The sequence below is a fragment of the Cherax quadricarinatus genome, chromosome 45, assembly GCF_038502225.1.
Source record: "Cherax quadricarinatus isolate ZL_2023a chromosome 45, ASM3850222v1, whole genome shotgun sequence".
Classification (NCBI taxonomy): domain Eukaryota; kingdom Metazoa; phylum Arthropoda; class Malacostraca; order Decapoda; family Parastacidae; genus Cherax; species Cherax quadricarinatus.
Genome location: NC_091336.1, coordinates 30917021 through 30932952, shown reverse-complemented (window position 1 = coordinate 30932952; position 15932 = coordinate 30917021). Strand labels below are relative to the sequence as shown.

The following is a 15932-nucleotide window of genomic DNA, read 5'->3' as shown; positions in this document are numbered from 1 at the left end:
GGAGCTGCTCACGTCACTGTGTTACGTACACTGACATCATCATAAGTGGAGCTGCTCACGTCACTGTGTTACGTACACTGACATCATCATAAGTGGAGCTATTCACGTCACTGTGTTACGTACACTTACATCATCATAAGTGGAGCTATTCACGTCACTGTGTTACGTACACTTACATCATCATAAGTGGAGCTGCTCACGTCACTGTGTTACGTACACTTACATCATCATAAGTGGAGCTGCTCACGTCACTGTGTTACGTACACTGACATCATCATAAGTGGAGCTGCTCACGTCACTGTGTTACGTACACTGACATCATCATAAGTGGAGCTATTCACGTCACTGTGTTACGTACACTGACATCATCATAAGTGGAGCTACTCACGTCACTGTGTTACGTACACTTACATCATCATAAGTGGAGCTACTCACGTCACTGTGTTACGTACACTGACATCATCATAAGTGGAGCTACTCACGTCACTGTGTTACGTACATTTACATCATCATAAGTGGAGCTGCTCACGTCACTGTGTTACGTACACTGACATCATCATAAGTGGAGCTGCTCACGTCACTGTGTTACGTGCACTGACATCATCATAAGTGGAGCTATTCACGTCACTGTGTTACGTACACTTACATCATCATAAGTGGAGCTATTCACGTCACTGTGTTACGTACACTTACATCATCATAAGTGGAGCTGCTCACGTCACTGTGTTACGTACACTTACATCATCATAAGTGGAGCTGCTCACGTCACTGTGTTACGTACACTGACATCATCATAAGTGGAGCTGCTCACGTCACTGTGTTACGTACACTTACATCATCATAAGTGGAGCTGCTCACGTCACTGTGTTACGTACACTGACATCATCATAAGTGGAGCTGCTCACGTCACTGTGTTACGTACACTGACATCATCATAAGTGGAGCTGCTCACGTCACTGTGTTACGTACACTGACATCATCATAAGTGGAGCTACTCACGTCACTGTGTTACGTACACTTACATCATCATAAGTGGAGCTGCTCACGTCACTGTGTTACGTACACTGACATCATCATAAGTGGAGCTACTCACGTCACTGTGTTACGTACACTGACATCATCATAAGTGGAGCTACTCACGTCACTGTGTTACGTACACTGACATCATCATAAGTGGAGCTACTCACGTCACTGTGTTACGTACACTTACATCATCATAAGTGGAGCTGCTCATATTCTATCAAACCTATAATATTGTTATTGATTTATTATATCATGTTTTATCTAAAACGTATATGCTAATAAGGGTATGGACTATATGTTAGATAAAAAAGATCAAAGGTGATTAATTGTATACACACCTGAGAAAGTGGGATTATTTGAGAATTATAATTATGCTTCATTGAGTCTTGTAATATTATTAAAAGAACTAGTCATTATTAACATATAAAAATCACTTTTAACATAATTTGTATAAGAGATGTTTATATTAATTAGCATGAGGCTGGCTGGTTAGTAGTAATTTAAATCAATATGAACATTAAAATGGTATAAAATACCGACAGGTTGTTAGGTAAGACACATATGCAACAGTTGGGTATCTTTATTATGAAACGTTTCGCCTACACAGTAGGCTTCTTCAGTCAAGTACAGAAAAGTTGATAGAAGCAGAAGATACATCGTCTTCAAGTATCTTCTGCTTCTATCAACTTTTCTGTACTTGACTGAAGAAGCCTACTGTGTAGGCGAAACGTTTCATAATAAAGATATCCAACTGTTGCATATGTGTCTTACTTAAATCAATATATTGTTTAACACGTACAGTACATGTACAAGTCATGAACCCTTCTTTGACCACGAATATATCTAGAAACTATTTAGCCACGAATCTATTTAGTATTTTAAAATAAATCCTGTATTTATATCAAAACATAACATTTTACCCTTGAGTCGCATTGTTTATTTTCGACGTTGTCATGGGCTACACTCCGTTGCTTTTAATTAACTGATAAATCAAACTTGCCCTGAGTGTCTTCTGTTTCATTATCAGTGAGGTATGAGGGGATGTGTACCATTCCAGGGTCAGCAGTGTATATACACCAAGAACTGTCAGTGTATATACATTTAGAGGCGTATATCTGTGTATTTTCGTCCCAGTTTTAGTAATGAAAGCATTGTTAATGTTATTGTACAAATAGAAATAATATTTTTGGTGCACATTATTACACATACCTGAAAGTTGGTTGCTCCGCGTGTACATGATTCCAGGTGGTGGGTTTGGTATCATTTTATTAATGTTACTTTCAACGACTTTCTTGATGTGTTCAAGATCAACCTCCGCCTTACGCTCCAAATATTCCAGTATTTCTTGACATAGTTGAAGTAGCTGTTCAAGTCTTGTGGTTAATTCACTTGAAGAAATGTCCGAGTCATCATGGCGGTGACAAATGTTATTTCTCATCGTCACGAGAGTTTGTAGGCGTTTATAAAGTGGTTGTGACTTGACTAAGTTACAGAACTTTCTCTGAACCGCCCAATGAAGACTTATATCAAATTCCCGGGCAGCCACTTGGATATCATAGTTTTCTAATTCGTTGAACGGTATTAATACCTTTCGTTGATCGTAGCTAAAATATTCCTTATAGGACTGCTCACTGGGACCTAACATCTTCCAGTATCTGTCAGGCCTGAGACAACCGCCCTGGTAAAGTCTTGTTGTCACTTCGTACATAACAAACTGTCCTTGTTTCAGCACTGCTTGATCCCACACCTGTATCGATGATACACTGAAAATAAAGGAAAATGAAATGTACATAAAACAGTTGGTACTTAAAGCCTATGTTGTTATAAACCACAGGGGGAGTTGAATGATAGCTCTAGGTCTTTCATGTTGCAATCAGAACATCTTCAGGAGCTTGTAATACCTCAGATAGGAATCCAGCTTCAAGATTATGTCCAATAGAGTAAATTATAAAGTTTGAATAATCAGGGATTGTTATTATATAATTAACATTTATCATGTTTTATAATTTCAGATTCTAAACAATTTCTTTCCAGCCAAAAGAAGCAAGGAACCAAAACTCTCACTTCTGATCAATTTGCAGAGTTGTTGCAAGCTTCAGAGTTATTGAAAATTGCATTTGATTCCTGGGCAGTTCATACTGAATATCAGTGTTGTGTTAATGCAACATCTAGAGGTTTGCCAGTCTGTCCCAAGTTTCATAAGTTGCAACCATTACAAAAGTTCCTGTAAATACCACCAGCCCAGTGTTAAGGAGGATCCTTTATGAAACTGTTTTTAACTGTTAGTGAATTTTTAAAAACTACTTGTATGTTGAATCTTTTTAGGTCATTCTGCAGGACAGATAAATTTTCATTATATGGCAGAACCAGTTCATTCTTGATCTGAGGTGTTATCCAACGATCACTTCTATGATAAGTTTTCCTAGCTGTCAGCAACACTGTTTACCTGGAGTTTACCTGGAGAGAGTACCGGGGGTCAACGCCCCCGCGGCCCGGTCTGTGACCAGGCCTCCTGGTGGATCAGAGCCTGATCAACCAGGCTGTTGCTGCTGGCTGCACGCAAACCAACGTACGAGCCACAGCCCGGCTGATCAGGAACTGACTTTAGGTGCTTGTCCAGTGCCAGCTTGAAGACTGACAGGGGTCTGTTGGTAATCCCCCTTATGTGTGCTGGGAGGCAGTTGAACAGTCTCGGGCCCCTGACACTTATTGTATTGTCTCTTAACGTGCTAGTGACACCCCTGCTTTTCATTGGGGGGATGTTGCATCGTCTGCCAAGTCTTTTGCTTTCGTAGTGAGTGATTTTCGTGTGCAAGTTCGGTACTTGTCCCTCTAGGATTTTCCAGGTGTATATAATCATGTATCTCTCCCGCCTGCGTTAAAGGGAGTACAGGTTCAGGAACTTCAAGCGCTCCCAGTAATTGAGGTGTTTTATCTCCGTTATGCGCGCCGTGAAGGTTCTCTGTACATTTTCTAGGTCAGCAATTTCACCTGCCTTGAAAGGTGCTGTTAGTGTGCAACAATATTCCAGCCTAGATAGAACAAGTGACCTGAAGAGTGTCATCATGGGCTTGGCCTCCCTAGTTTTGAAGGTTCTCATTATCCATCCTGTCATTTTTCTAGCAGATGCGATTGATACAATGTTATGGTCCTTGAAGGTGAGATCCTCCGACATGATCACTCCCAGGTCTTTGACGTTGGTGTTTCGCTCTATTTTGTGGCCAGAATTTGTTTTGTACTCTGATGAAGATTTAATTTCCTCGTGTTTACCATATCTGAGTAATTGAAATTTCTCATCGTTGAACTTCATATTGTTTTCTGCAGCCCACTGAAAGATTTGGTTGATGTCCGCCTAGAGCTTTGCAGTATCTGCAATGGAAGACACTGTCATGCAGATTCGGGTGTCATCTGCAAAGGAAGACACGGTGCTGTGGCTGACATCCTTGTCTATGTCGGATATGAGGATGAGGAACAAGATGGGAGCGAGTACTGTGCCTTGTGGAACAGAGCTTTTCACCGTGCCTGCCTCGGACTTTACTCTGTTGACGACTACTCTCTGTGTTCTGTTAGTGAGGAAATTATAGATCCATCGACCGACTTTTCTTGTTATTCCTTTAGCACGCATTTTGTGCGCTATTACGCCATGGTCACACTTGTCGAAGGCTTTTGCAAAGTCTGTATATATTACATCTGCATTTTTATCTTCTAGTGCATTTAGGACCTTGTCGTAGTGATCCAATAGTTGAGACAGACAGGAGCGACCTGTTCTAAACCCATGTTGCCCTGGGTTGTGTAACTGATGGGTTTCGAGATGGGTGGTGATCTTGCTTCTTAGGACCCTTTCAAAGATTTTTATCATATGGGATGTTAGTGCTATCGGTCTGTAGTTCTTTGCTGTTGCTTTACTGCCCCCTTTGTGGAGTGGGGCTATGTCTGTTGTTTTTAGTAACTGTGGGACGACCCCCGTGTCCATGCTCCCTCTCCATAGGATGGAAAAGGCTCGTGATAGGGGCTTCTTGCAGTTCTTGATGAACACAGAGTTCCATGAGTCTGGCCCTGGGGCAGAGTGCATGGGCATGTCATTTATCGCTTGTTCGAAGTCATTTGGCGTCAGGATAACATAGGATAGGCTTGTGTTAACCAAATTTTGTGGCTCTCTCATAAAAAATTCATTTTGATCTTCGACTCTCAGTCTGGTTAGCGGCTTGCTAAAAACTGAGTCATATTGGGACTTGAGTAGCTCACTCATTTCCTTGCTGTCATCTGTGTAGGACCCATCTTGTTTAAGTAGGGGCCCAATACTGGACGTTGTTCTCGACTTTGATTTGGCATAGGAGAAGAAATACTTTGGGTTTCTTTCGATTTCATTTATGGCTTTTAGTTCTTCCCGCGATTCCTGACTCCTATAAGATTCCTTTAGCTTAAGTTCGATGCTTGCTATTTCTCTGACCAGTGTCTCCCTACGCATTTCAGATATATTGACCTCTATTAGCCGCTCTGTTATTCTTTTCCGTCGCCTGTAAAGGGAGCGCCTGTCTCTTTCTATTTTACATCTACTCCTCCTTTTTCTTAGAGGAATAAGCCTTGTGCATACATCGAGTGCCACCAAGTTAATCTGTTCTAGGCATACGTTGGGGTCTGTGTTGCTTAGTATATCTTCCCAGCTTATATCGGTTAGGACTTGGTTTACTTGGTCCCACTTTATGTTTTTGTTATTGAAGTTGAATTTGGTGAATGCTCCCTCGTGACTAATCTCATTATGTCGGTCTGGGGCTACACGCATACATGTCTGAACCTCAATTATGTTGTGATCTGAGTATATTGTTTTTGATATGGTGACATTTCTTATCAGATCATCTTTGTTAGTGAAGATGAGGTCTAGTGTATTCTCCAGTCTAGTAGGCTCTATTATTTGCTGGTTTAAATTGAATTTTGTGCAGAGATTTAAAAGCTCGTGTGAGTGTGAGTTTTCATCAGAGCTGCCTCCTGGTGTTGTTACTGCAACAATATTATTTGCTATATTCCTCCATTTTAGGTGCCTTAAGTTGAAATCCCCCAGGAGCAAGATGTTGGGTGCAGGAGCTGGAAGATTTTCCAGACAATGGTCAATTTTTAACAGCTGTTCCTGGAATTGCTGGGATGTTGCATCCGGAGGCTTGTAGACTATCACAATGACTAGGTTTTGGTTCTCTTCTACAAACTCTAAATAATCTTCCAACATCTGCTAGTAAACCATAGCTATTACCTGGAGAGAGTTTACCTGGAGAGAGTTCAGGGGGTCAACTCCCCCGCGGCCCGGTCTGAGACCAGGCCTCCTGGTGGATCAGAGCCTGATCAACCAGGCTGTTGCTGCTGGCTGCACGCAAACCAACATACGAGCCACAGCCCGGCTGATCCGGAACTGACTTTAGGTGCTGACTTTAGAGTACTTTTTTATGGAAATACGAAAATGTGTACGTTCTTGTGGGACTATGAAAACCGTCTAGTTTGTGGAAATACTACAAAAATGTGTTGAGTTTTCAGTAAATGCATTATACACAGCAGAAAGTAATTATTCTTCTAGTAAGGCTTACGCCAGTCATTCTACCATAGCTTATAACAGTGACACTATAGTATTTTTTGTGGTGGAGCGAGAAAAAAATAGAATTGTTTGTGGAAATAGGATGTGTTGTGGTATTGTCAGTGGTGCAGAATATATAACAGAAAATACTCCCACTCGTTCTTCATAGCTAATAATTGTAATTGGTGTGGAGGAGTTAGAAAAAAATCTTGAAAAGTTAGAGTGACATATAAAAGCCCATAATCTCAGGCTGTAAAAGAGGTGCCAGAGGTCACCAGTACTCTCAACACGTAGAAGCTGCCAGCAGTAACCAGGTCACCCAACACCCAAGTCAAACACTTTTATAAGTACACTTTCTAAAACTAAATGCTTTTATATTAGACTTTTACACTACCCAGCCTAGGAGATCTGTCAAGTGTACCAGGAGTATTGTCTGATGTATGAGACACTGAAACTGTAAATAATCTATAAAAGTATATATGTCGAACACAGAAAAAATATACAAACTACAGTATATATAACCAACAATGCAGAAACAAGCGAGATTTTAATTGGGTTATGTGCAACTTCAATGAAAAATCATCTCATGGTTCTTGTGAAAAACTTTTGCAATCATCCACTAATGATAATAAATTAGGAAAATGTTTTCGCGTCTGCCCATGCAATAGTCACCTGTGGGAAAAAATGACAACTATACTGAAAGACAGAAGCACCAAAATATCCTTCTTAGAAAACTTGTCACTGAGGTAAGACAGTCGAGAAAATGAAAGGAGTGGGTCTTGTGGAGGTGTCACCCCTGGTGCTGTTGCTGTTTTGGAGGATAGTACCTGTAAGAATACAGAAATGTAAGTCAGTGCACCAGATGGAGACAAGTGTCCTGGCGCTGGAAAAACAGGTATACAAAAATATATGTGAATTCCAGAGCAACAAAATAACAAACCTACTGGAGCTGGCCAAAAACGGGATGATGCTTCAGAGAATAGTGTTGATACATTACCATTAAAAGCTGGTGGAAGCACTGTTGTTAGTACAGGTGCTGGAGATAATGGGAAGTCAGAAAAAATGCACCAGTAGGGAATGCAGCCACGAAAAATCCTGGCAAACAGAAATCAGGCATAGAATATCTGGAAAAACAAGTGGGACATGCAACTTTGACCATCCCAAATATGCCGCACCCACATGACAACAGGAGAATGTAGCTCTTTTTCTTGTAATTTATTTCACCATGAAATGTGTCAGACCAAGAAAGACAATGTTACAACACATACTGCCAGGCACACTATCTGAAGGCGACAAGAAGATTCAGCCCACGGGAAACAAACCAACGACAGACGTTTTTAAGTGCTAGGAATAAACAAAAGTTGGCATGAAATGGCTTAAATCTTAAACCAATTCGGAAAACTTCTGGAGTGCAGGCACAGTCAGTGGCCTCCACTCCAGAACAACAGATATTAGAGCCAGTAAACAAAGCCCCTAAACCCCCCCATACATACCATCAATAAGGCGACATTTATCTTTGCAAATATACAGAATCTAAAACCATCAACAAATAACAAAATACTTTTCATCAGTGGACTGTTCATAGAGTCAAATGCAATGTTTGTGGCTTTCACAGAGACCCACATAATGGATCACTTTGACAACGAAATATGGATCCCAGGTTATAACCTATTCAGATGCAACAGAATAAACCCTCGAGTGGGGGATTGACCTGTATGTCACGGAGTCGCTCATCGGCTCAGAACTACTAAACACCTCAAACAATCTCGTTGAAGTTTTGGCAGTAAAGATTGAAAACCAAAATTATGTCACTGTGGTTGTATACAAGTCTCCTGATGCAACTTTTCAACAATTCCAAGAACAGCTTTTGAAAACTGACCACTGACTGGAAAAATCTCTCAACTCCTGCCCCAAGTATCTTACTGCTGGTTGATTTCAACATAAGATACCTAATATGGAGGAATATAACAAATAACGTTCTGGAAGAGATCACCCCAGGAGGCAGCTCAGAAGAAAATTCACACACACAAGAGCTATTAAATCTCTTCAACAAATTCGCCTTAAACCAGCAAATAGTGGAGTCAACAAGACTGCAAAATACACTGGACCTCATCTTCACTAATTATGATGATCTGATATGAAATATAATAGTAGCACACATAACACACTCAGATCACAATATAATAGAGGTACAGACATACATGCACCTGGCTCCTGGTCAACAGTACGCTGAGGTCAGTGGTCACCTGCGGTCATATCTGCCTAAGCTCTTGCGAGTTAGCGTGGGCTGTTACCAAGCACCATGGCTTGTTGTAGTCTTTAAAATCTCAGGTTCAAGTTTTGAAGAAGGAGATTCTGCTTCTTCAGGAGGAAAATAGGAGGTTGAAGTTTCGCATAGATGAGTTTGGGAGCGAGTGTGAGAAGGATTTAGCTGGTAAGGAAGGAATGGTCACCAGCAGTGATAGTGGCAGCCGCTTTAAGTGGCAAGTGGTTCACAGTTCAGGAAGAAGGAAGACGAGGAGAGTTAATAGAGAAGATGTGAAGGTAGGAAATCGATTCTCTGTTCTCCAAGACGAGTGTACTTCAGTGGTTAGTGAGGTTGAAGGATGTTACGGTTCGAATCTTAATCTTTAGCCAGGTTAGCGCACTCCGTAACAACACACTTCATAGAATGAGAGGATATGGTTCCAAACTTAGAAATGTAAGGCACAAATAATAGTTACTCAGTCTTTTCTATTTTCTTTTTATTTAAAAGTTTAAATACTTTAGATATTCATAAATATCTATTAAATATCACTTTGTCAGAAACTTTAATTCACACAAGAAAACTCTTAAATAGAATGTACATCATAGACCCCCTCTGGAGACTATGTCAATATGGTCACTACACTTGATAATGATCAGAGGAATATTACTGCTTCCTCAATAGTAACATTACTTGTGTGTAAGTACATATATTGAGAATTAACACTTTCACTGAGTAACTCCCTGGCATAAGGAATATATCACAAAGTTCTAAGCTTGACACTGGTCGTCACATCGTAACCTGAAGGTAACAGTATATAATTGTCTGCAGACTTCACTTCACAATAAACCACAAGTTGGTTCAGGAGTTTCTATAACACAATTCTCTATACAAGTGAGAATAAGGCGGAGTACTAGGAGGGTAGCTCAGTCAATGTACACTGAGTCAGCAGAGAGAGCGAACTGCCATAGACAGTAAATCCCTTCATGACATCAACTCGTCCAAAGGGGGAGAGGGTAGAGCGGTGCAAACTACCCATCAATGGAGATACCTTGTTATAAACCTTAGCCAGGTGTACCTACCTAACACATTACTCAAGATATATATATATATATATATATATATATATATATATATATATATATATATATATATATATATATATATATATATATATATTATATATATATATATATATATATATATATATATATATATATATATATATATATATATATATATATATATATATATACAAACATATATATATATATATATATATATATATATATATATATACATCATACCCGGGTATATTCCTAAATCAGATAGTATTATAAACTAGTGGAATCTTTAATTTAGCTAATATTAAAGAAACCCCGAGTATAATATTAAGTGGATAATACATATAAATTAATCTCATAATGACCTTGGTCATAACAAAGGTACTACTGATTCCCTTGATAATCAAGGTAAGAATATTTAAATAGTAGGCAATTCTCAGGTAAGATATATGGAACGTGCATTTTGTAACAGAGACAGAAAGGTCAGACAGAGAGTGTGTCTTCCTGGAGCTGGTGTTGGTGACAGTCAGCAGGTTGGATAATATTATGGCAGGTAATGGGAACAAGCTCATTATCTGTCTTAGTGCTGGGGGTAATGACATTGGGAAGGGCAGAAGAGAGGAGCTGCTGGATAAGTACAGGTCAGCCATAGAAGTAGTTAGGTCTAAGGGAGGGATCCCAGTCATATGTAGCATCTTGTCTAGAAAGGGAGTGGGCAATGAATGGATGTAGAGGGCAATTGGTATAAATTGCTAGCTATACAGGTACTGCAAGGAACTTGCAATCCCATTCATTGATAACTAGGACCTATTCTTTGGCAAACGTGATATGTATGCAAGGGATGGGGTTCATCTCTCTGGGGATGGAGTGGTTGCATTAGCCAATTCATTTGAGAGGGTAATTGATGACTTGTCTAGGAATTTAAACTGATAGATTATAGAGGTAAGGGTGTTTGTGGGAAACAATCAGGCTGCAGCATTAGGGTTAAAAGCAGCAGTTATTACCGGGATACCTCAGGGATGTGTTTAAAAGACAATATTCAAAATAAAGTTGCTAGTAATAGCAAATCATTTGATCAACAAATAAAGAGGGATAGTAGAGGGCAACGAGTGACTAGCTCCCTTAAGGTATACTATACAAATAGTTGGAGTCTAAGAAATAAGATAGATGAGCTAAGATTACTTGCAAGTGCAGGTAATATAGATATTGTTAGGTAAGACACATATGCAACAGTTAGGTATCTTTATTTCGAAATGTTTCGCCTACACAGTAGGCTTCTTCAGTCGAGTACAGAAAAGTTGATAGAAGCAGAGGATATTTGAAGACGATGTAATCAGTCCATCACCCTTGAAGTTTTGAGGTGGTCAGTCCCTAAGTCTGGAGAAGAGTATTGTTCCATAGTCTGAAACAATATGGAGTTGAAGTGACAGGATGGAGCCTTATATACCACCAGGAGGTGAAATGTAGGCCACTAGTAGAGGTAAGAATGTAGTCGTTGGGAGGTCAGGTCCCTCTCAAATCCAGCCATTCTCACTAGTAGAAGTAGTCCAATTTGATTTCAGGTCTGTAACAAGATACTGATGGACGGATTACATCGTCTTCAAGTATCTTCTGCTTCTATCAACTTTTCTGTACTCGACTGAAGAAGCCTACTGTGTAGGCTAAACGTTTCGAAATAAAGATACCGAACTGTTGCATATGTGTCTTACCTAACAACCTATCGGTATTTTATACCATTTTAATGTTCAATATAGATATTATTGGTATAACAGAGACCTGGTTCAACCTGAAAGATAGAGAAATGCCTTCTGAATGCAACATGCAGGGTTATAAACTATTCCACACTGATAGGGTCAACAGGAAGGGTGGTGATGTGGCGATGTATGTCAGAGAAAATTTAAATTGTTGTCTAATACATGATATAAGATTAGAAACATCGAACACAGAATCTGTTTGGCTACAGTTTCTCGAGGGACGTGACAAATTAATTTTGGGTGTGATTTATAGCCCCCCAAACCTTGATAGGGAGTGCAGTAAGCTGTTATGGGACGAAATTCATAAGACATCTGGATATGAAAATGTTGTGATAATGGGAGATTTTAACTTTAGACAAATTGATTGGAACAATATGACAGGAAATCTTGAGTCTAGTGACTTTCTTGATATGGTTCAGGATTGCTTTTTAGAACAGGTTGTGACAGAATCAACTAGAGGAAACAATCTACTTGACTTGGTTCTTGCCAACAAAGATTCACTAATTAATAATCTTGAGGTTAATGATGAGCTTGGGGTAAGTGATCATAAATCACTTAATTTCAATATATCATGGAATTACCCAGATAACTGCAATCAAATCTCTGTCCCAAATTTTCGCTTGGTCAACTTCATGGGACTGAAAAATTACCTGGGTGGGCTAAATTGGGATGTCCTGACTATGGGTCAGGTAGGTGATTTTGGTTGCCAATATGACGTTTTACAGAGCATAGTTCTAGCTGTCCAGACAACTTTTGTTCCGAGTAGGGAAATTAGATCTAACAAAAAGAATCCCAGATGGATGAACAGTAGATTAAACATCTCATTGGTCAAAAGAGAGGCACATATAGGCGTATTAAAAGAGGGGAGGGGCAGTTAAGAAAACAATATATTCAATTAAAGAGAGAAATAAAGAAGGGAATAAGAAAAGTAAAAAGGGATTATGAGGCTAAGGTTGCAAGGGATTCAAAGACTAACCCAAAAGGGTTCTTTCAGGTATACAGAAGTAAGATTAGGGACAAGATTGGCCCACTTAAGAGTAACTCTGGTCAGATCACTGACAGTGATAAGGATATGTGTGAAATTCTCAATACCTACTTCCTCTCAGTTTTCACCCAGGAAAATACTAGCGATATTCCTGAAATAATAGATTATGTGGAACAGGATGATAATACACTAAAACCCAACAAATCCCCAGGTCCTGATGAACTGTGTGCAAGGGTGTTAAAGGAATGTAAAGAGGAACTTAGCATACCTTTGGCTAATCTTTTTAACATATCACTAGAAACTGGCATAGTGCCTGATAAGTGGAGAATGGCAAATGTAATACCTATTTACAAGGCAGGTGACAGGTCCTTGGCTTCAAACTATAGACCAATAAGCCTTACCTCCGTAGTGGGAAAATTTATGGAATCAATAATTGCCGAAGCAATTCGTAGCCATCTTGAGAGGCACAGACTGATTAATGAATCTCAACACGGTTTTACAAAGAGGCGTTCCTGTCTTATGAATTTACTAACTTTTTTCACTAAGGTGTTTGCGGAGGTAGGTCATGGTAATGAATATGATATTGTGTATATGGACTTCAGTAAGGCTTTCGGTAGAGTTCCACATCAGAGGCTATTGAGGCATGACTGACAAAGAGGCAGCAGAGAGTTTGTATATATGGGGAGAAATCAGAATGGGGGCACGTCACAAGCGGTGTTCCTCAGGGGTCAGTGTTGGGCCCGTTGTTGTTCACAAATTACATAAACGACATATATGAGGGAATAAATAGCGACATAAGCAATTTTGCTGATGACACCAAAATAGGCCGTCCAATTCATTCTAATGACGACACTAGAGCACTCCAGGATGATTTGAATAGACTGATGCAATGGTCGAAGAAGTGGCAGATGCAGTTTAACATTGACAAATGCAAAGTTCTAAATGTTGGACAGTTAAATAACCATGCCACATATAAGCTAAATAATGTAGATCTTAATACTACTGATTGCGAAAAGGATTTAAGAATTCTGGTTAGCAGTAATCTAAAACCAAGACAACAGTGCATTAGTGTTCGCAATAAAGCTAACAGAATTCTTGGCTTCATATCTAGAAGTATATATAATAGAAGTCCTCAGGTTGTTCTTCAACTCTGTATATCCTTGGTTAGGCCTCATTTAGACTATGCTGCTCAGTTCTGGTCACCGTATTACAGAATGGATATAAATGCTCTGGAAAACGTACAGAGGAGGATGACAAAGATGATCCCATGTATCAGAAATCTTCCCTATGAGAATAGACTGAAACCCCCTGAATCTGCACTCTCTCGAAAGGCATAGAATTAGGGAGGATATGATCGAGGTGCATAAATGGAAAACAGGAATAAATAAAGGGGATGTAAATAGCGTGCTGAAATTTTCCAGCCACGACAGGACTCTCAGCAATGGTTTCAAGTTGGAAAAATTCAGATTCAGGAAGGATATAGGAAAGCACTGGCTTGGTAATAGAATTGTGGATGAGTGGAATAAACTCCCAAGTACAGTTATTCAGGCTAAAACGTTGTGTAGCTTTAAAAATAGGTTAGATAAATACATGGGTGGGTGTGGTTGGGTGTGAGTTGGTTCTGACTAGCTTGTGCTGCTGGGTCTGGTGCCGTGCTCCATCCTTGAGTGGAGGTGACCAGACTGGGTGACCCACCCGGGGGTGTGGGTCATTGGGCTTATCCGGGGGGATTACATGGACCTGCTCCGCATGGGTCAGTAGGCCTGTTGCAGTGTTCTTTCTTTCTTATATTCTTATAAGGTGATTACTTATGAGGGTGCCTTCACTAAATTCAACTTCAATAACAAGAACATACAGTAGAAGTGAAGAAAGTTGTGATGTCCTCTGAACCAAGATTCCATGATGCTGCAGTTTCTGACAAGTTGTACATGAACGGATGCAATACCAACAAGATGAAAATTAGACACAAATGCCACATCTGGGTATCTTTATTGTAGACATTTAGCCATCCAGTGGATTTATCAATACAAATTCTACGACGTAATTTGAAGACAGTAGAACTATATACGAAAGATGAGGTAATGAGTCCCTCAACCTTGGAGTTGGTGTGAAGAGCACCGTAGTCATGAAGAGTCTGGAGCACAGGCAAAAAGGGTGGCGCTTGTTTACTGACGTCAGGTGAAAAAGGGGTGGGTAGCAGATGTCTGTTACCCGTCTTTTTCACATTCTTTACGATCAAGCTCTTCTTCACCGAGTTTATCACTTCGAGGGTTATTTTCATTCCCAAGGACTAGGACTATACACTTGTCCACACTGAACTTCATCTGCCACTTTTCAGACCAAGACATTAATTTGTCCATATCCTCCTGGAGCTCACTGGTATCCTTTGCAGAATGAATCATAGAACCTATTTTTGTATCATCAGCAAATATGCTCATGTCACTTGTAATTCCTTCATCAAGGTCATTAATGTAAATTATGAACAACAATCACTAGTGGAGAGTCACTAGTAACTAATCCCCATTCAGATTTGACGCCAATAATGGAAACTCTGTTTTCTAATGGTAAGCCATGCCTCTATCCTTGCTAGAACTTTACCTCCTATACCATGAGCTGCAACTTTTCTTAAGCGTATTTTGTGAGGTACTCTATCGAAGGCTTTACTGAAATCCAAATAAAAAATAATAAATACTTTATCACTGTCAACTGCCTCAAATGTTTTATTGAAGAACGTCAGCAAGTTTGTCAGGCAGGAACGACCTCGTGAATTCATGCTGAGATTCATTAATCAAATTATGCTCATCAGCGTGACTTCTAATAATATCTAATAATTTGCTTAGTATGGACGGTAATTTGATGGAAGGGACTTATTCCCTGATTTGAATATAGGAACCACATTAGCCATCTTCCACATCTCTGGCACAACACCGGTAAGGATGGACGCCTTAAACACACCCGTTAATAGCTGATTAAGCTCCATCTTGCATTCTTTAAGTATCCTGGAAAACAACTCGTCGGGTCCTGGGGACTTATTTTGTTTTAGCTTATCTATCTGTTTGATAACCATGTCCCTCGTGACAGAGGTATTAGTTAATTTTAATTCTTCAGGAACTGAAATAATTGTTAATTTTTGGAATCTCATTTACATCTTCTTGTGTAAAAACTGACAAAAAATAATCATTAAATAGAGAACACATTTCCAGTTCGTTATCCGTCAGCTGTCCATTCCCAATTTTCAGAAGTCCTACTTTTTCCCTCACCTTCGTCCTATACACTTGAAAGAACCCTTTTGGGTTAGGCT

At 39.7% G+C, this 15932-nt stretch overlaps 1 protein-coding gene across 2 annotated transcripts in view; it reads right to left on the bottom strand.

The window, feature by feature from the left end:
* LOC128694920 (uncharacterized) overlaps positions 1-15932 on the bottom strand; it is a 50401-nt gene that overhangs the window by 21755 nt on the left and 12714 nt on the right. Inside the window, exons 1-2 of one of the 2 annotated variants that reach the window (XM_053785297.2) lie at positions 3088-3155; positions 2233-2786 (exon numbers count right to left, since the gene is read on the bottom strand). In XM_053785297.2, the coding sequence (XP_053641272.2) occupies positions 2233-2786; positions 3088-3140 (607 nt within the window). In that variant the 5' untranslated portion in view covers positions 3141-3155. Of the gene's footprint in view, positions 1-2232; positions 2787-3087; positions 3156-15932 lie in introns of those variants that run through there. The other variant, XM_053785298.2, reaches the window with a different exon arrangement.